The following is a 22,041-nucleotide window of genomic DNA, read 5'->3' on the forward strand; positions in this document are numbered from 1 at the left end:
CGATTGTAATAAGGGGGAAAGGTCTCCAGGGGGTGGGAGTGCACTGTAGTATGTGGGATTTTTTTCCCCCTTTTGTCTTTTTTTTTTTGTATTCAGTTGTAAATGTAGTTTGTATTAGTGCAGGGGTGTCCAAACTTGGGAACTTTAAGACTTGTGGACTTCAACTCCCAGAATTCCCCAGCCAGCTGGCTGGGGAATTCTGGGAGTTGAAGTCCACAAGTCTTAAGTTCCCAAGTTTGGACACCCCTGTATTAGTGTTTAAAAAAATTGAAAAAGAAGCAAATGGAGCAACTAGCAAATAGTCTCATTAAACCTGCTATCTTCCCAAATAATCCAACTTTTTTGGGGGGGAATAAACTGTATTTTGATCTAATTCTAAGCAATTGGGCGAGAAGGCTTCTAACACAGCCCACATCATTGTTGCTTCACCCAGAAAGGGTGAATTCAAAATGGCAGCCTGAAGCGGCGAGCTGAGGCGCTGGCTGCGCTACACGTGACTTAGGCCCGCCCCGTTCTCCTCCTGGGACTCCGCCTCTCCCTTCCCCTCCTCGCCGTCGATCAATTGCGTCACAAGGACCCAATAGCTCGCCGCCTCTGCTCCTGGCTGGGCGGGGCGGCGGGGCGAGCGGTACCTCCCTCGCGGCTTGGAAAGTCCGCTTTCTTTCCCCGCCTCTTCCTTCTCCGCCCGATATTTTTTTTTGTTTAATATTCGTCGCACCCGGCATCCGGGAGCCAATCCCGTGTCGCTTAGAGGCGGCGAGTGGCAGTCGCCGCCGCCAATGGAGTGACCAAGGCGGCGGCCCGCGAGTGGGTGGAGCCGGCGGCGGCGGCGGCGCAAGGTGTGTGAAAGGTCGTGCCTAAGGAGGGTGGGGGCGTCTCGATGGGAGCCGTTATCCGGCCGGGAATCGGCGGGAGCGCCAGCGTCGGGACTGCACAGGTGAGGCCAAAATCGGAGCCGCGAGGTCGGGCAGGTGCCCATCCGTCCACCGGCTCGAGATCCGGAGGCGCCCCCACATCCTCAAGCCGCATTTGTCCCCCCCTCCTTTTCGACCCCAGTGGATGCGGCTGCATTATCCACCCCCCCTTTTTTTTTCCCTCTGGCGTCCTCCAGACAGGCTGGACTACAACTCCCATCATGCCTCAGCCAGCCCGTTGGGACGCCTTGCCTTGACATCCCCACTACCCGTAGTTTTCTCTCTCTCTGCCATTCGCATCCTGCTTTGGGTCGGGCAGGACGTTGCTTCCTCGGAGAGCTCGAGGCACCTTCCGTGGGAGGGAGGGAGGGAGGGAGGGGCTGATTTTACCTTCACGACAACCCTGTGAGGTAGGTTGGGGCAGAGAGCGAATGTAACTGACCCGTGAAGGGCACTTGCGAAATGGAATTGGGATGGGAGGGGGGGCTTGGTCCCTTCATTCACTTTATTGGGGGGGGGATCTGGCTTTTTTTCTCCCTCTCCTCACTTGCCTCCCAATCTCCCCAGTCCCTATTTTATTTCAAGGGCATTTTCATTAGGGTTTTTTTCTAAATGGGTCCAAGGAAGACATCATGTGTTTTCTTTTTTTAAGATTGTTCCAACAATAATAAGTATACCTGCTTATACTTCTATACTTATGCTTATTATTATATACTTTATTCATTATTATTATTATTATTATTATTATTATTATTATTATTATTATTATTATTATTATTATTATTATTATTATTATTATTATTATTATTATTATTATACGATTGTATCACAGCGGCCAGTTGTTTTGCCGGATTTGACATTGATTACTAGTCAATATTATTATTATTATTTGGTTAATCATTGGTGAGATTCACAGCTTTTGGGGCTGGTTGGTAGCCTAACAGCTCGAGTCCTAACCGAGGACCTAGGAACTGTAAAGGTAACATCGGAGGATATAAGTTGTTCCAAGTAGGGTGGTTTTTTTGTAGAGTTCAGAATGTTCAAGTCAGGTAAATTTAGAATTTCCAAATAGCGAGTAGGTAGCCCTTTAGGTATTGCTCCAAGGGCTCCAATTACAATTGGGACAACACTCGATTTCTTTTTCCACAGTCGCTCAACCTCAATTGGCAAGTCCCGGTATTTTGTGCTTTTTTTTTTCTTGCTGTTTGTCTTCAATTCGTGCATCACCAGGTATTGCAATGTCAATGAGCCACACTTTTTTTTTCTTTTCAATTATTGTTATGTCAGGTGTGTTGTAGGCCAAGTGCCTGTCAGTCTGGATTCTGAAGTCCAACAAGATTTTGCTTTTCTCATTAAATTTTTTTAATTGTTTCTGGATTCTCACTTTAATCCCATACAGGAACAATCTCCAGAGGCTCCAATATCCATTGTGAAAGGCCATATTTATTTTTCACTTCCCACTTCTTCCTCTTCCAGGGCAGTGTTTTCTGATTGCACTCTTTTTCGCTTCCTTATCCTCTTGTTTGTCACTTTCTAAAACTGCTCCTATTAGGATACTAGTGGCTTGCTTTGAGAGGTTCATGGGCTGAGACTTACTTTTCTCCTGGCATGGTTTTAAAGATGGCATTACCCTTATCCTCCCCCCTCCCCCTTTTCTGGTCTTTCCACTATACAAAGAAAAGACAATAAAAGGGAAGTTCAAAACTACTGTGGAAAGTTTTCAATTATGTGCCTATTTTATAGAGTAGATAGAAGAAGGGAGTTGTTAGTTCTGGGTGGTACTTCACAAACCAGTTGCACTAAAATTAAAAAGGCAACTTTAATTAGATGCTAGGTAGGCAAATTGTATAGTTTGTAAAAATGGTGGGGATTTTTTTTTGGGGGGGGGATACAGTAGTTTTTTAAATGGAAGCTGGAAGAGTGCCCTTGTGAAGATGTTAGAGCCAGTTTGCCATAGTGATTAAGCTGCTGGCCTAGAAACCAAGAGTCTGAATCGTAGTTCTGCCTTAGGCATGAAAGCTGGCTTGGTAACTTTGGGACCAGACACTCTCTCTCAGCCCAACGCACCTCACAGTGTTGTTGTAGGGAAAATAAGAGGCAGCAGGAAGGGCTATTAAGTATGTGTTGTTGTTGTTAGTTGTGAAGTCTTGTCTGACCCATCACGGTCCCATGGACAACGTTCCTCCAGGACTTCCTGTCCTCTACCATCCTCTGGAGTCCATTTAAGCTGACGCCGACTGCTTCAGTGACTCCATCCAGTCCCCTCTTTCTCTGTCGTCCCCTTCTTCTTTTGCCCTCCGTCGTTCCCAGCATTCGGCTCTTCTCCATTGAGTCCTTCCTTAGGTGACCAAAGTATATGAGTTTCCTCTTCAGGATCTGGCCTTCTAAAGAGCAGTCAGGGTTGATCTCCTCTAGGACTGACGGGTTGGATCGCCTTGCAGTTCAAGGGACTCGCAGGAGTCTTCTCCAGCACCAGAGTTCAAAGGCCTCCATTCATTGGCGCTCAGCCTTTCTTATGGCCCAACTTTCACAGCCACACATTGCAATTGGGAAAACCATCGCCTTGGCTATACACACTTTTGTTGGCAGGGTTATATCTCTGCTTTTTAGTATGCTGTCTAGGTTTGCCATAGCTTTCCTCCCCAGGAGCAAGCCTCTTTTAATTTCTTAAGTATGTACATTGCCTAGATAGATGAATGCATAGGATAAAAATACAATAATGTTGCAACTTCAAATAATCTGCATTACTAAGTTATCTGCCTTAGCAAAGATGGAGTTTGATGTCCTTTCAAAGACTTCGAAATCTGTGTTAATGGTTCCTATTATTTCTTGAGTTAAGGCGGGAGAGAATAATGCGTCTACACCCTGTTGTTTTGGCCATCGTCCCAAAAGTGGTTTCACCCAAGTTTTTTGCTTCAGGAATTCTTTGACAGTTATTGTGACCATACTTAACACTTTAATGGGTAGTTATTTATCTTTTGATTCTTACATCACTCCCATCTCACGTAGCTGAGCTGTGTTGCAGTCTGATCTTTAATAGCTTTTTATGGGTCTTCGCTATTTATTTGCCTTATTTAATGTCACGTTAAGTAGTTTGCCGGGGGGGGGGGGATTACACAATCACACTTCTAAAGTGTGTTAGTCCAATTAATGTGCAAGGAGGCCTAGACTAGACACATCTTGCCTGCAGGTACAGAAAAACTCTTTGGTTCTCCTCTGCAGTTAATTGTGTTAGCAATTTAATAGTTCTATTGGATTGGGTAAGTGAATTCCTGTGGCGTCTTAACATTGACTATCACTGCTGCTGTACAGCTTGGTTTTATGTCATGATATAAATCCTGATTTCTTCTCGATAATGATTCTTGGAATCATGATGTCTTGGAATTGCTGTCAGAATAGAAAAATGAACTACAGGTCAAGGGCATGTTTTTACCTATTCAATTGACACAGAGTTGCATTTATTATTCCATGATTCCTGGCTTTTAAAACAAATATTAGGCAGTGTTTTTTTTTAACCTAACAATAATCATAACATTGGGACACGGTGGCTTGGTGGCTAAGACGCTGAGCTTGTCGATCAGAAAGGTCGGCAGTTCGACGGTTCGAATCCCTAGCGCCACGTAACGGAGTGAGCTCCCGTTACTTGGCCCAGCTTCTGCCAACCTAGCAGCTCGAAAGCAAGTAGAAAAATAGGGACCACCTTTGGTGGGAAGGTAACAGCGTTCCATGCACCTTTGCCGTTTAGTCATGCCGGCCACATGACCACGGAGACGTCTTTGGACAGTGCTGGCTCTTTGGCTTTGAAACAAGGATGAGCACCGCCCCCTAGAGTTGGGAACGACTAGCACATATGTGCAAGGGGAACCTTTACCTTTTTAATTGCAACATTCTCACATTATCTTGCATTTAATAATAATTAAGATGCCAAGATAGGGGCTATGGGAAAGTCAGTAAATAATTCGATGCCAAGTATTTTACTTTTCGGAACTTTCCAAATTGCTTTTAACACAAACTATTGCAATATTTCTCTGATATTTCTTGATATCCCCATTTCTTGATATTGTCTACTCTGTTTTTCAGCTGTAGGCATTGTTTTCTGACACTTTCTGGTGAACCACCTACAATTTCAATTCATTTATTCTTTTCTTGTACTTAAAACAATGTGCATTTTCTTTCGACAAATTACTTGTGTAGGATAGCCTGTTTTGTTGAAAAGGCATGGCTTTAAATCTCTTTTTCTTGCTTTGGTCATATAACATATCTTCGATGCCTGTCTAACAATGCTGTTTTAAAAACATTTCTCAGATGTTTATTTAAACTTTATTGGAAGTTTTGTTATATTTATATGAGATAGGGGAATTTGGCCCAGGTCTGAAATGGCAGAAAACATTCCCTTTTATTGCTCTTCAGACAGCTTAACAATATGGTATAAATTTTAACACCTCCACGGCTTCTTTATTGAGACAACAGGTTTGTAAAAGGTTTTTGGTTGGCTTTTGTCATGGTGATTAATAGAAGGAAGTTTTTCCTTTGCACTAAGAAAGCTAGGTCCAGAATTATTATTTTTTAATTCTACTTTTGAAAGTATAGATTGCATGTTAATACTTTCTTTCGAGGGAAGAAATTGGCATGTTAATTTAAAAAAGCTTTATAGATTTTCTATTTTACTTTTATCACTAATTTACTGTATTAAAGTTGTACATTTACTGTACACATGTTGTACATTAACTGTATCCACAGAGAGAGAGAGAAAGAGATGTAAAACATGCACATACATGCAAACAATGCATTTGAACTTCCTGTGATGTAAAGTATAACAAAAACAAAGAAGAACTGGCTATCATTGCTATATAACAATGTTAGGAATGAATATTTTGCAAATGAATTCACTTCCTTTCAGAACTGTTCCATAAACCTGAAAATAGTGTTGTAAAAATGGACTTGAGCCTGTCTCTAAAGGAGGACTGTCAAAATCGATTTAATTGACAGCCGCATCAGAGTTGTGTTTGAACTCAGGGTGGTGGTGGTGGTGGTAAGGGAGGGTGTGACCACCTCCACATCACTTGTGTCAGGAGCACCTGTGATGGCTCGAGCGCTCCGTCAGCAAAAAGGGGTTCCCAAGCTCCATTATAACTTCAAACAGTTACTAAATGAACCGTTGTAAGTCGAGAACTACCTGTATGAGCATTCAGAGTGTACATGAGGAGAGGGTGATATGTTCATGTCGATGTCATGGGAATTATGTACAAGTTGCATATCTCTGTCAAGCATCATTATGTATTGATGTACAGTACGTCACCATGGCACAAAACACATGTTATCATCTGATATTGCAGCTTGTTGTGATGGCTGCTGCAGTAAAATATGCTTTGGTCATGAATACCTATATTACTGCTTTAGGTAATGTAGTTGATGTTAGCCCATATAGTCTGAGAAATGAGCCACTTGTACATCAATGTTATATGGCTCTTTTTCTTCCTTTGTTTAAAAAAAAAACTAGTTTATTTCTTGCTGTTACATTTTATTGTATCACTATTGCTTTTTATTTTTGTTCATTACATTTCCTAATAACAGAAAAATACGTTATCACCAACATAAGGAGTAAAGATTCACACATTTTATGCTATGGATATGACTGTACAGTTGCATTGCTAAAACAGCGCTTTGGAAAAGACAGTAGAAGGACTACTATAGAGAATCTTAACATTTACTGAAGGGATTTCTGTTTTAAACTTGTCTTTTTTAGACTTTCCTTCCTGTTTATGTTTTGTTCGGGTCATTTGCAATACCCAGAAAGGGTCATTGCTCAAGATGTAAACCGTAATCTTTAAAGAATAGCAGCTGGGCAAATTATCTGAATAATTTGTAAACAGTGCTTGTTTTTGTTCTCCCCATCATCTCAGATTTTAAGAAAAAACCCATAATAATTATGAAATAATGGAAGCACTTATATTACAGAAAGAATTCACTTTGTATGGCTTCCTAGTTCATTGAGATAAGCTTTTTATATATGATTGTCTTGCTTATTATCAGTAATAGCAATTTATGAGCTTATCCCATTAGTATAAATATGTTTACAGGATCGTTATGGAAACAGTATTGTTGATTATCACTAGGTTCTTCATACAACACACACACACACACACACACACACACACACCTGTCTGTTGATCTAGCTAAGCTACCTCCAGCCTGGTGTCAACTTTAGCTGATGGTTTGGAGATAAATCAGGGGTGTCCAAACTTGGGAACTTTAAGACTTGTGGACTTCAACTCCCAGAATTCCCCTCCCAGCATTCTGGGAGTTGAAGTCCACAAGTCTTAAAGTTCCTAAGTTTGGACACGCCTGAGATAAATGAAACTATGATCATTGACGCCTATCTCAGAGAAAGTACTTTGTTTTCATTTTTGTGGAAACGATCATACAGTTGATTTGTAATATGAAGACAAATTTTATGCACAATGTCCCCCCCCCCCTCCCCGGATAAGTAATGATGAAGATGCAGTTGAAGTGGTTCCTATCAAACAGATTTGTATGGAATGGGCCAAAAATAGTATAGCAGGTGACTTTTGCTTTAAGTAGGATACCTATGCTTTGCTGTGACTTGTTTCTTGTGTGTATTTCTGCTGCCAATAGAGTGATATACAATCTGATTTTGTTTTATAGGCTAACTTTGAATTGGACTTCACACTTGCTTAGACAGCCTGGAGTTTCCTGTTTTTAAGAATAAGTGTCATACTACGCAGGTGGGTTTTGTATGCTTGGAATGCATTGTTTCCTACAGTATTAAATATATATTAACTAGCTATTGTTCTTACTAAAGGGACCAACCCAGGCAAATCAGGAAGTAATGGAATGTTTTCTCTGTGTTTCTTTCATCTATTTGCTTATAGTCTTCTGATTAAAATTTGGGCAGGAATACTATACCAAGTAGGAGTACAAAATTGGAGAGCGTATTTCAGATCGCACATTTAAAGACAGATTTGATATCCTTGGGAAATATCCTTTCTTCCAGAGGTGATATTCAACCAGTTCTGACTGGTTCTGGCAAACCGGTAGGGGAAATTTTGAGTAGTTTGGAGAACTGGCAAATGCCACCTCTGGCTGGTTCCACCCCCATCTATTCTCTCCCTCCCGAGTCCCAGTTGATCGACTGGGTCTTGTTCTGTTGCCCTGCACAGGAGAATGGAGCTAGAAAGCAGGTTAGTTGGGTGGGGAGGGAATGGGGATTTTACAGTATCCTTCCCCCAGGAGTGGGGAGGGAATGGGGATTTTGCAGTATCCTTCTGCTGCCTTGCCCACCAAGTCACTCTCACAGAACCTGTAGTAAAAAAAATTTGAAACCCACCACTGCTTTCTTCCATTCTCCCCCACCCCCACCCCGCTGGATACAACTTTTCTGTAAGTTTTTTTGGGGAAAACTTAGCAAGGTTTGAAATGAGACATAGTTTACTTTATTAGTCATAAAGCAAAACAGATAACCTACAATGTTATCAAACAGGTGCAGTTAGATATTGTATCAAAAAACCTGAAGAACATTGATAGAAATGTATATTGTACTGTACAATGCATAGTCACCGCCTGCGTGATTAATACCTCCAGTAGAGAAAAGGAAGATGATGCAATACATTTGCTCAGAATAGATCCACTTCCTACCTTTTGTAAGTGATCAGCTATATTTTATTTAGCCTTTTTGTAATGGGATGTGTAGATGACTTTGGGGGATGAGGGGAACAGATACTGCTCAAGAGTCAGAGAAAGAAACTTAGGGAGGCCTCACCCTATTGGATCCAGCAGTTAAAAATCTGTGATGGGAAGTTTGTACTTTCAAGCTTGTAAAATTGATGTCAACCCTCCCAGCTAAACCAGAGAGGAAGTAACAAACTGGACGAACTAATTCTCTTTTACTGTAAGACTACATTAATAGAGCTCTGTGAGTCTGATGCCATACATTTCCTGCCAGCTCTTTCAACTGCTTAATCGGTTAGGGCAGGTCCTTCCTACGTTGGTTTGACCCATAAGCCGCTGGGGGCTCCACCCTCTCTTGTCTGATTGTTTCCTAGGCAGCATCTGTTTCCTATGTTCCTTCAAGGTCATCTTCACAGGTCCCATTAAACTTGTGGGCTTATTAACAACCAGGCTTATCTTACCACAAGTAATTGATTTTGTCTTTGAGATAAGGTTTCTTTTCTTGGTACACAGGTAAGTGACTGAAATACATTAAGGAAGCCTATCATGATTTTTCAAGCACAGTAATATTTTTTTAATAAAAAACCTTGCACACTCTTAATCCATAATGAAATGTGGGATTTGGGGTAGTGCAGTCAGATTGAACAAACTTTGTCCTTTGAAAATGTGGCAGTAAAAGGTATTCATTTATTTTTATTCCACTTTATTATTATTTTTAATAAATAGCTCAAGGTGGAGAACATACCTGATACTCCTTCCTCTTTCGAATTTTCCTCATAATAAAAGCCCTGTGGGGTAGGGCTGGACTTAAGAGAGAAAGTGACGGTAAACAGTAACAGAGTTGGAAGGGACCTTGGAGGCCATCTAGTCCAACCCCCTGCTCAGGCAGGAGACCTGTACTGGGGATTCGAAGTCTCTCTAGTATAGCTTTCATGCTTAAGGCAGAACTAGAACTCACTGCCTCCTGATGATTGACCCAAAGTCACCTGGCCAGTTTTCACACGTAAGGTGGAATTAGAACTCATAGTCTCCTCGTTTCTTGCCTTCAAAATACCTCTGTTTTGTTATCAAATATTTTTTAAAGTTATGTAGGCAGGCTTCTGATGCTGAACTGGATGATCTGTTCTGTATGAAATTTCCTTGAGTGGTCTTAGATTTGAAAGCTTTTTTTTAAAACTTGATAGGTTAATATTTGTTTTCCAACCTTTTTTTCCCCTTTCTTTTTCAGATAGCAAGATGAGTTCCTTAATAGAAACCCCTGAGCTGCCGGCAGTGTTTGATGGGGTTAAATTGGCTGCTGTCGCTGCTGTTCTTTACATTATTGTCCGTTGCCTGAATCTGAAGAGCCCAACTGCTCCTCCTGAACTCATCTACCAAGACACACCTTTAGCCCGCTTCCTAATAAAATCGTGCCCTCTCCTGACTAAAGAGTGAGTAGTCCACCAATACGTGGAATTATTGGCTATTTTGATTGAATGTTAAGGTAATAGGAACCTGTGTACAAAATTGGAAGCAACTTCATCAGGTTAGACTCTTTCTTTACATCCTAAAAGCCTTGCCTTCAGAACCTTTTCCTACAGTAAATGAAATTTGCTTTGCTTAATTAAAAGTGCCTTCTTTACGACAGTAATGTACAAAAGTAGAGGGACGTGTTGGCTCAGTGGCTAAGAGCTTATCGATCAGAAAGGTCGGCAGTTCGGCGGTTCAAATCCCTGGCGCCGCATAACGGAGTGAGCTCCCGTTACTTGTCCCAGCTCGTGCCAACCTAGCCGTTCAAAAGCACGTAGAAAAATAGGGACCACCTTTGGTGGGAAGGTAACATGGTTCCGTGCGCCTTCAGCGTTGAGTCATGCCGGCCACATGACCACGGCGACGTCTTCGGACAGTGCTCGCTCTTCGGCTTTGAAATGGAAATGAGCACCGCCCCCTAGAGTCGGGAACGACTGGCACATATGTGCAAGGGGAACCTTTACCTTATTAGGAAGCTGTGTACAAAATTGGAAGCAACTTCATCAAACTCCTACAGTAAATGAAATTTGCTTTGCTTAATTAAAAGTCCCTACTTTACAAAAATCTCTCTCCTGAAAAGGAGAGCAAGTCTGCCTCTATACATCTGAAACCATCAATTCAGCCAGGACCCAAGGTGTGGTTGAATCGGAGAATCTGCGAATCCACTTCTTTGTGGGTGGGGGTTGGGGGGAAAGCACTTCTGAGAGACCTATTAGACCTGAAGTTGAAATTCAGGTAGAGACTGAATTGGCTAGTCTAATTACAGACTAATTTGTTTTGTTTTGGATAGTTGAAGGAGTGGTGCCCATTGGCCTCAGGAAATCTTGTGCAATCTCAGATTCCTGATGTAGTCGGTTTCCAAGCCTTGCTTTTCTTTTGCATTCAACTCTCCTGTGTTCCTGAATGGCTGTAAAAATACATCAGTAACATCTGTCAATCTCCAATTTTGCCCTTGAACTATTTGGGGAAGGAGATAGGTGTGATATAGGCTATGGCTGCAAATTATTATTATTATTATTATTATTATTATTATTGTTTGATAGTGGTTTTTATAATAGGTTCTGTAACATCTTCCAAGGGCTTATTTTAGTCTTCTCCTTATGATAATGTTCATTTATAGGGCATATTTGAAGTATTTTGCAGTGCTTTACTTTGGAAAGATGCTTATGCATTCTGTTACGACAGTTTTAAGAAAAAATGGTCATTAATTAAAAGCCAAAACTGGCCAATTATTTCAAAGAGTTCCTGGATTTTTCAGATGCAACCGTTAACAACATTTTGTATAAATATCTTTTGCTTTCTATTTTATGTTTTCATATCCTGAACAGTGATTCCCCTTTGTCCTTTTGGGGGAGGGTGGGGGGAACTGTTAGTGCTTTTTTTCTGACAATCTCCCATTTATCGCAGTTTTAGATTTAAGCCTCAGCGAAACAGATGCAGCCCTCTTCACACATTTTAAAACTCACTCCACTTAAGTTTTGCCTGGCAAGAGAATGAGGATCTACATTTTAGTTCCAAGTAACAAAAGCCCCGTGAATACGTAGCCAGCTTGTAAAAAAAAATCTGATCTTTCCTATTGCCGGGCAATGACTGCCTGCTTTCTTTCCTCTGAGAAAGTTTAGTAATTGGATTATCTAGTTTTACTACTCACATCAAGAAGCTTTTCATTGGTATTGTGTGCCAGCAGAATGCAGTCTGATTACCGCCTTTGCCCACAGTAATCTGGGTGCTTTGTGAAGGAACAAGCTTCTGAGTTTGATGTATAACCATATGCAGATATGAAAACAACCCTATTCCCCTTTCCCATCTGTGTTTAAGAAGTAAAAGGAAAGCAGGTTTAACGGCTGGATGTTGGCACTGTGGGCTGATGCTGAACTGGGATTTTATGCTAACTTGTTGGCTGCTGTTTTTGAATTCAAGGAACACTAAACCACCATAGTTCAGGGAGGCACTGAGCTTGTCAATCAGAAAAGTCAGCGGTTATGAATCCCTAGCGCTGCGTAACGGAGTGAGCTCCCATCACTTATCCTGGCTTCTGCCAACCCAACAGTTTGAAAGCACGTATGCAAGTAGAAAAATAGGGACCACTTTTGTTGAGAAGGTAACAGGGTTCTGTGCGTTGTTCGGCGTTTAGTAATGCCGGCCACATGACCACGGAGATGTCTTTGGACAGCGCTTGGCTCTTCGGCTTTGAAAAGGAGATGAGCACCGCCCCCTAGAGTCAGGAACAACTAGCACATATGTGTGAGGGGAACCTTTACCTTTATACTTCTACAAGTTTTTGTGCTATATCAGAACTTGCCTTATCTTTTCCCTTTCCTGACTATTCCATCTTGATATATTATCTTTTTAAAATGTTGATTTAATGGCTCTTTCCTAGTCACATTTTTCAATGCCGTTGTAACGTCAAACGGTCACTAAATGAACTTTATAAGTCAAGAACTATCTGTGTATGATACATGAGAACTAAAATACTGTACTTCCTGGTATGGTTCCCCTTTCTCCTGAAATGAACCAATATATTTTAAGTTCTCTATTTCTATAGCCTCAGGAACAAGTGGTTCTTACAACATCAGGAGTGAAAGTCAGCTTTTAAGAATATTCTGTCCTTTGCCAGAACATTGAGCACAAATTTCCTACCCCAACCCACAAGTAAAGGCATAATATTGTGTTACATTTACTCATCCATAGTTCTGGAAGATCATCTGCTCATAATTTTTTTTTTTTTAAGGAACCAATTTTGTTCCTGAACGATATTTGCTTTATACAAGTACTTAATTAAGCTTCTGTCTCCTCCACTGGATTTCCATTTAGCTAAATCTTTTCCTTGAGAACTAGCAAAAAAAACCAACAACCCTCCAATATGTTGTATAATTCTTTCAGTTAGCTGGATCCGTTGTAATGGGTTTGTACTTAAAAACCTAAGACTTTAACAAATATTCTAGGAGTTTTAAAAAAAAACCTGCACTTAAATAGCTTCAGAAATGACAACTGATACAAAGTGTGGAACAGGGGGAAAAATTGCTGCCATTAAACTAGGTGCAGAATGCGTGGAATTTTAATTGCCGTGTTTCATCTGGCAATTCCAAGGATCTTATTGAAGCTTAAGAGATTTTGCATATTTCTTCTAGCTTGATCTCCGAACAAATGGATAACAACACATGTAGGTGAAATTGTACTTTTCGGTTCTAATCAAATCAGCTTGTGAAGCAGTTGAGTTTTTCAAACAGGCCCATGAAAAATAGCATTCTCGGGGCACATTTGATGGGATTTAATTCGCTTTCCAGTGAAACTCAGTGATTACATTAATCTGGGTATTTGTTCTGGTTTACCTCCAAATTGTTCAACAATAGTTAATGATGGGTTGTGAAGTAATGGAACTGCAAACAGCATGTGGTAAAGGCCTGGATATTCTTAGCACGATTGGGAAGGTAGTGTCCCCCTACTTTAGCAGAATAGATGAATAATAGAAATGTGACAAAAAGGGGATTCGAATCATGGGCCACCAACTTTTTGGAAGCCTTCTGGATTGAGGTTCTTGATATCCATGTAGCACTCAAGATATCAATGTGGCTTGATGATATTTCAGAAATCCTGAAGACTTGTCTGTTCGCCCACACTTTAGATTAGTTTAGGTTAGTTTACCCTGTTTCCCTTAAAATAAGACCTCCCCGGATAATAAGCCCACTCAGGCTCTTGAGTGCATGCGCTAAGATAAACCCTCCCCTGAAAATATTGCAACACAGGAGCAGCCATGAGGTGACCACGCTTGCCACCTCCTACACCTCAAAAATAATAAGACCTCCCTGAAAATAAGGCCAAGTGCTTATTTTGGGGGAGCAAAAGAAAATAAGACCCTGTCTTATTTTCTGGGAAACACGGTAATTTAGTTTAGTTTATTGTCATTGCACATCGTACAACGAAATTAAATGCCATCCACAGTGTACATTATAACTATAAAAATAAAAACACAAACACACATCATTCACACATCCCAAGATGGTTGGGACTCTGGTAAGGTTACTTGTGGCCATGTTTTAGCCAGAGTTGCCATTGTTCTTGTTTTTTAAAATTGTTTTTGTGATTATTTTAGAGTATTTTCTGTTTCCTTAGCATTATAGTGCACCGCCCAGAGTCACTGGGAAGTTGGACAGTGTCAAAACTGAATAAATTCAGTTAAATCTCTGTAGCAAAAGTGGTTTATTGTGTTCTATTCAAAATGGTAGGTTTTAGATATCCACATTGGAATGGATACTCTGCAGAGATTAAATGTAACAAGGCAGAGTTTATATTTAACAAATAGGTTTTTCCAGCCCTTAGTGATTGGGACAAGAATATGTATTACACACTAGGCTAGACAGAACAGAACAGAGTTGGTGGGGACCTTGGAGGTCTTCTACTCCAACCCCTTGCACAAGCAATGGACCCTATGCTATTCTGGACCAGTGGCTTTCCAATCTCTTCTTAAAAGCCTCCAGTGATGGACACCCATACTTTTATATGAAAGTTTAACATAGAGCCAGTTTATACATTGAACTAAGCCATAATGCAAATTATTTAATTGTGACTTAGCAGTACTATATGGACCCATTCATTGTGCTTTGTAAACCATGGTATAAACCAGGGGTGTCCAAACTTGGGAACTTTAAGACTTGTGGACTTCAACTCCCAGAATTCCCCAGCCAGCCATGCTGGCTGGGGAATTCTGGGAGTTGAAGTCCACAAGTCTTAAAGTTCCCAAGTTTGGACACCCCTGGTATAAAGCTTAGTGTGATAAACTAACAAATTACAGCTTGTTGAGTAGCGTAGAGTACAATTTGGATTAGAATAGAATAGAATAGAATAGAATAGAATAGAATAGAATAAGGGACCTTGGAGGTCTTCTTATCCAACCCCCTGCTCAGGCAGGAAACACTATAACATTTCAGACAAAGGTTGTCCAACATCTTCTTAAAAACGACCAGTATTGGAACATTCACAACTTCTGGAGGCAAGTTTTTCCATTGATTAATTCTTCTGTCATGAAATGTCTTCTTAGTTCTCAGTTGCTTCTCTCCTTGATTATTCTGCATCCATTGCTTCTTTTCCTGCCCTCAGGTGCTTTGAAGTAAAAGTCTCTCTTACTACTGTATGTCTCCTTGGAAGAATATTCTGTAATCATGCCACCTAGCAGAGAAGCAACTTGATCAGCAAAGATATATGGCGGGAATTTCATTTAAATTCAACCTAGCACTTTGAATAGGAAACAGGCTGAAAGCCAGTGCATCTGTTTTGAAGTAACTCAAAATCCTTCCCAGTCTCCAACAAAAGTATTTTTATCTGCAATACATTGCAGTAATCCAACAGAGAGATTACACCGCATGATAACCGTAACCCAGCTCTTCCTTTTCTAGGTGGGGCTCGCTGTTGGCATATCAACCGGTAAAAAAGTACTTTGTCATAGAGGACATTTACATATCCAGGAACAGATTCAAGGGCACCACTTAACTTTCGCACCTGATTTTCTAGTGTGCAGCCTGTCCTTCACGACAAGTTGGACGCCGAACTGGGCATACAAGCCAAATGGCAGGAACATTCTTTGGTGAATTAATTCTTCATTCACCCTTGTTCTGTGCTGGAGGACTGATTCCAAACACTTGGCTCATTTGGGTTAAATGAAGTTTGAGCAGAGTGTAATTTGCATTTTAGGGACAACTCTTGTGCCCTGTTCTCAGCTGTTATATATATAAATGTGTGTGTGTTAAATAAGTTGATGGATAAAACGGAGGCCAGAGGAACAGAGCGATGAACTTCTAATACCATCACTCATCTAAAAATAGAGTTAATGTAAAATAATGCTACCCTTTACAATACCCAAGTCAACAGTGATATTATAACATTATTGCTTTTTATATCAAAAGCTATACCGAGATGTGGTGGCTCAGTGGCTAAGACGCTGAGCTTGTCAATCAGAATTAAGTTCGAATCCCTAACGCCACGTGATGGAGTGAACTCCAGCTTCTGCCAACCTAGCAGTTCAAAAGCATGTAAAAATGCAAGTAGGAAAATAGGAACCACCTTTGGTGGGAAGGTAACAGCGTTCCGTGCGCCTTTGGCGTTGAGTCATGCCAGCCACATGACCACGGAGATGTCTTCGGACAGCGCTGGCTCTTCGGCTTTGAAATGGAGATGAGCACCGCCCCCTAGAGTTGGGAACGACTAGCGCGCATGTGCGAGGGGAACCTTTACCTTTATCAAAAGCTATAGGCGGTCCTAAAGAAACGCTCCAGTGGATTGTGGTGAGAAGGAAAGAATTGTGCCACTGTAGTTTGATAGCTTTGTGTTTCATTGACAAATAAGAAAAGGCTTTTGGAATATTGTCATCAGAGTTTTAAACGCGCACATTCCTGTGTTATTAATCATAAAGATTTCAAGTGCGTTCTGTTTGTCACTTTTAATACATCTCATTTCTGAAAGAACTTAGGGAGGTGGCCAAACTGCTAAAAAAAGCCTCAGCCCTTTAATTTCCAGTACAAGCATTTAATAACTTTGTGGATAACCCTTCATGCATGTACTGCTAGTCAGTTTAAAGCACTGCATGGAACGTGAAAGATGCATGAATGTCTCTGCAAACAAATAGGATAGGATTACAATCCTAGTGTCCCACTGCTTTATTACTTTTTTAGTGTCAGAGATTCCATGACATAACAAATTCCTTCTATAAGTGTCTGCCTTTCCCCCCCTGCTTTTCATTTATGGGTGTCCTCTGAAGGCTCTTTTCATTTGTTTTTCTATATATGCCACTGTCCGTTTTCCCTCCCCCTTCCCCCACTCCTCAGGATCAAGCATTTCTCCATTCCAGCCGTTTCCACTTTTATTCTCCTTTTGTCTATGTTGCTAAAATATATTGTCGTATTTGTGCTGATAAATAAATAAAGGGAGACTAGTATAGATCTATTTCAAGCTATTTAGCTCTCATCAGCTAGCCATACCCTTACTGGGATTTGAACCATAGAAATGACTTGAAAAGCGAAATAGGAAGAAATATATATATACACATGCATGCATGCATGCATGCATGCATGCATACATACATACATACATACATACATACATACATACATACATATATATACCTCAGCCTTTTGCTTCCTATTTCTATAACAGTGTTTCGAACCATTTCTGTAGCTGCTTTTCAAGTCATTTCTATAACAATGTTTCAAGCCCTTTCTGTAACAAATATTTCAGCTTTTACTCCCCATAATGAGGATGCTAATTACTTTACAAGCTGTACTCAGGTTCCTGAGCAGTGCTGACCAGCTGTTCCCTGTTTAAATATTTGACAGAACGTTACTGGTAGTCCTCGACTTACGACCACAAAATATTGGACTAAAATGGCTCCTGGCTTGATCGGCAGGACCATTCTTTTATATATATATATTTTTTCTGGATGATCAGCCTCTAAAGAATGTGCTTGTCCTGTTTGAAATGCTAGCCAGGGGTTTTCGGGCAAGACGATGACGTTGTTGAAAGCAATGTCCGTTCACTTTTAACCTCTTTATTTCCTCTTCTTTGCCATTTCCCCTTTAGTATGTCTGAAGCCATAAAATTAAGATAAAAGGCCATCTGCTTTAGCACTGGTTATGCTACTTTAGTGATGAGTCTAATATATGTGTTGTTTGCTCTCTTAAAAGGGTGCTGCTTTGGGAAGTGTTTTTTCAGAGGTCACTAAATTATACCCAATATCTCAGGTTTGCCCTCTGTTGCCCCTTTGGCTCTTAACAGTGACCTCTGCTATTTATCTGAACTATCTAGATTGTACATTAACTTGGGTAAACATTTGTGTCAAAGCTGGTCTGCTAATAAAAGACCTATCTTTATTGATTGATGTTGTTTTTGTAGAGGTAAACATTTGTGTCCAAGGCAGCCTGCTAATGAATTAAATATCTATATTTATTGATCGATTTTACATTGGTTTTATGGATAACATATATGGGAATTGAAACCCTTCCTTATTACAATGCTATATTGTACTTTGATTTTTCCTCATATTTTTTCCCCACTTTCAATGCATGTTTTATGTATGGGGTTTTCCTTTCTGCCTTTCTTTGAAAATACAAGTATTTGCACTATTAAATTAAATATGTGTCTGAAAGCAAAAGCTCAGATTTGCACATATAGAGCCGAGGTGGTACAGTGATTAGAGTGCAGTATTGCAGGCTACTTCAGCTGACTGCTAGCTGCAGTTTGGCAGTTCAAATCTCACCAGGCTTAAGGTTGACTCAGCCTTCCATCCTTCTGAGGTGGGTAAAATGAGGACCCAGATTGTTGGGGGCAAGAGGCTGATTCTGTGAAGTGCTTAGAGAGGGCTGTAAAAGCACTGTGAAGCGGTATATAAATCTAAGTGCTATTGCAATTTCAATGCATGCATTTCCATTTTCTCTTTAGGTACATTCCACCTTTGATCTGGGGAAAGAGTGGGCATATCCAGACTGCTCTTTACGGGAAGATGGGGAGAGTAAGTTCACCGCATCCTTATGGGCTTCGCAAGTACCTCACCATGGCAGACGGGGCCACCGCAACCTTTGACCTCTTTGAACCATTAGCTGAAAACAGCAGCAAAGGTTAGCCCGTCCCTATCTTTTCTTTCTTGACTCGGAAGTTTGAGTAAACATTTGCAGAAAATACCGACTGCAACATTTAATGAATGTTTAATGAAAAGAAGGACTAGGGGTGACATGACAGCAGTGTTCCAATATCTCAGGGGCTGCCACAAAAAGAAGAGGGAGTCAAACTATTCTCCAAAGCACCTGAGGGTAGAACAAGAAGCAATGGATGGAAACTAACCAAGGAGAGAAGCAAACTAGAACTAAGGAGAAATTTCCTGACAGAACAGTTAATCAGTGGAACAACTTGCCTCCAGAAGTTGTGAATGCTCCAACACTGGAAGTTTTAAAGAAGAAATTGGATAACCGTTTGTCTGGTTGAAGTGGTGTAGGGTTTCCTGCCAGAGCAGGGGGTTGGACTAGAAGACCTCCAAGGTCCTTTTCAACTCTGTTATTCTATTTACTCCCATGGAGAGGCTGGATATTTATTGGGGCTATAATTCTGATCGGAGTTTCGGGCATTTGGGGGAGGGGGTGACTTTTGAACCTATGGCTTGAGAGCTGCCTATATGATACATATAAAGAGAGATTATTTTTTATAGCCGTCAGATAAGAGGAATTGCTTCATGGCTTCATGATTTTCTCCTTTAGGGGTAGAATTTCAAATGTCGTTCCTATCCTGTTAAAGGTAGACCGCCTGTGAGATAGGTGACTAGGTACAGGTCAGCCCTAGACTTACGACGGTTTGTTTAGTGACCATTCAAAGTTACAACGGCGCTGAAAAAAATGGCATACAACCGTTTTTCACAGTTACAACCTTTGTAGCATCCCCATGATCGGTGTGATCAAAATCCAGATGCTTGGCAACTGGTTCATACTTACGACTGTTACTTCATCCCGAGGTCATGCAATTATCTTTTGCAACTTTTTGGCAAGCCTAGTCAGTGGGGAAGCCAGATTTACTTAACAACCTATCAGCTGCAGGGATTCCATATCAGCTGCAGGGATTCCCTTAACAGATGTGGCAAGAAAGGTCATAAAATGAGGCAAAACACACTTAACAAATGTCTCGCTTAACAGCAGAAAATTTGGGCTCAATGGTGGCTGTAACTTGAGGACTACCTGTTGTGGGCCGGCAGCGGCCAGCAGATCTGGCATTAGATTCGGACAGTGGGGAGGTTGGTGAGGGACATGGGCCAGTCCTGGAGTCTGGGGAAGGCTCTGATGAGGGCTCTGTGTTGGAGGCAGAGGGAGAGTACCAGAGCCGTATGCCAGTTATCAGCTGCCTTCAGAGTCAGACATCAGTGAGGCAGACGAACAGCTGGAGCCCGTTCCCAGGGTGCACATGCACAGAGTTGGCAGACAAAAGGAACAGCTAAAGAACAGGGGTCGACTTGGGAGTAAGGCCAGACTATGAATGGCCTCTCCCAGAGGAAATAAAAGAGGAGCGAAAGGGTAGTGGAGTTTGCAGGAGACAATCAGTTCGCTTAATTGTTTTGTGACTCTCCGAGACTCCTTGCCAAGTTTTGCAGATATCGGCCTGGCAGCTCTCCAAGCCAGATAAGGTCTGTGACTGTAAATCCTCCCTTGAAAGACTTTGCTGGATGTGAATGAGCGGAATTCACAGTCAATTAATAAAAGGGGTTTTTGTCGGGACAAGGAGTTTGCTTCATGCTTTCAGGAAGCCTAGGTCAGAACACTACCTATTAATCAATCAATAATGCTTGAGATGAAAGTCTGTTAAATAGACTGTAAAGGCTGGGATTTTTTTTCCTCCCCTGGGTGAGAAAAGCTTAATTAAATCTGAAACCTATTTTGTTTGCTTGAGAGAATCTGCCCTAATCATATACTTGAAGTTGTCCATTTGAAGGGAAAGCAGAAAGCACTCCACTGGGTTTGAAGTATCCAGGTGTATTGGAAACTTCTACCAAATGTCTTAAGATATCCTCCTCCCCCGTGTATTCCTTTTGCCAGAACAACACATGGCTAGTTATTATTTCCCACTGCAACTGAACCTTTGAACAGCAAGATGCTTTAAAAGGTAACACTGTGCTCCTAACCATAGCTTAATTATTGCTTAGGAAGTATGATTTGGTCTTCCCCCAAAGGATACCTTACTTTCCATTTGTCACACAGGCATGAAAAATACAGGCCCAAAACAAATCCCTTCTCATCCAATCTTCTTTCTCCTTCTACTAAAGAATATCTTCCTAGGCTTCCCGAGAGCATGAAGCAAATTCCTTGTCTCGACAAAAAAAACCTTTTATTAATTGACTGTGAATTCTGCTCATTCACATCCAGCAAAGTCTTTCAAGGGAGGATTTACAGTCACAGAACCTATATGGCTTGGGGAGCTGCAAAATTTGGCAAGGAGTCTCGGAGAGTCACGAACCACCTGTGGCCTTACTCCTAAGTCGACCCCTGTTCTTTAGCTGTTCCCTTCGTCTGGCAACTCTGCGCATGTGCACACTGGTAACAGGCTCCAGCTGTTTGTCTGCCTCACTGATGTCTGACTCTGAAGGCAGCTGATAACTGGCATACGGCTCTGGCCCCCTCCCTGCCTCCAACACAGAGCCCTCAGCAGAGCCATCCCCAGACTCCAGGACTGGCCCATGTTCCTCCCCAACTTCCTCATCCGAATCTACTGCCAGCTCTGCTGGCCGCTGGCGGGCCACAATAGAATAGTCTTGAGAAGGGGAAAATGTCATGAGGTGTAAGTAACACCAGCATCACTCATAAGAGGTTCAGAAGGAAGAAGCTTATCTCTGCAGCTTATTCTGAGCTGTTTTAAGACCACCACCTCAATTTGAAGCTCCTCAAGCGTAATGGGGGAATTCTGTGCTAACAGAGCCAGTGACTGTGACAGCTTAAAGTTAGAGTTCACATTTGACAGGCGTCAAATTAAGAATGCTTTTTTTAAAGCCTTTCTGATGAAAAGAGGACAAACATTCTAGGGCAGGGTGCGGAAATTAATTTTAAAAAGCCTAATGAACCTGGCTATAAGATAAAGACAGGGGATTTAAAAAAAACAAGTTTGTTCTGGAATTTTAACAGCTAGTACCATTTAGAGAAGTTGTCTTAGTCAGTGACTGCTAATTGGAGAAGTTGTTTTCAACTATGCTTGCAGTAACTTGTCAAAATAAATTCTGGATCGTTTTAAAGAGCTTGGCTAAACAAACTGATGTTGCGTAATGGATGTTAGGTGTCCTCTCTCTGTGTTGTACTGTAACAATAAACTACCACATTCTGAGCAAAAGTGTGTGTGAGTATGTGTGTGTGTGTGTGTGTGAGAGAGAGAGAGAGAGAGAGAATGTAAAAATTGCTTTGTTCTAAAATTAGTCTCC

The 22,041-nt window shown here is 41.3% G+C and overlaps 1 protein-coding gene across 3 annotated transcripts in view; it reads left to right on the forward strand.

Moving 5' to 3' along the window:
• The first annotated feature begins 782 nt into the window (after window positions 1-782).
• ABHD2 (abhydrolase domain containing 2, acylglycerol lipase) overlaps window positions 783-22,041 on the forward strand; it is a 40,715-nt gene continuing 19,456 nt past the window's right edge. The window contains exons 1-4 of one of the 3 annotated variants that reach the window (XM_081964835.1): window positions 783-937; window positions 7,581-7,660; window positions 9,832-10,033; window positions 18,540-18,715. In XM_081964835.1, the coding sequence (XP_081820961.1) occupies window positions 9,840-10,033; window positions 18,540-18,715 (370 nt within the window). In that variant the 5' untranslated portion in view covers window positions 783-937; window positions 7,581-7,660; window positions 9,832-9,839. The other 2 variants (XM_081964836.1, XM_081964834.1) reach the window with 2 other exon arrangements.

Source organism: Natrix helvetica (genome assembly GCF_964273705.1).
Source record: "Natrix helvetica genome assembly, chromosome: 12".
Taxonomy (NCBI): domain Eukaryota; kingdom Metazoa; phylum Chordata; class Lepidosauria; order Squamata; family Natricidae; genus Natrix; species Natrix helvetica.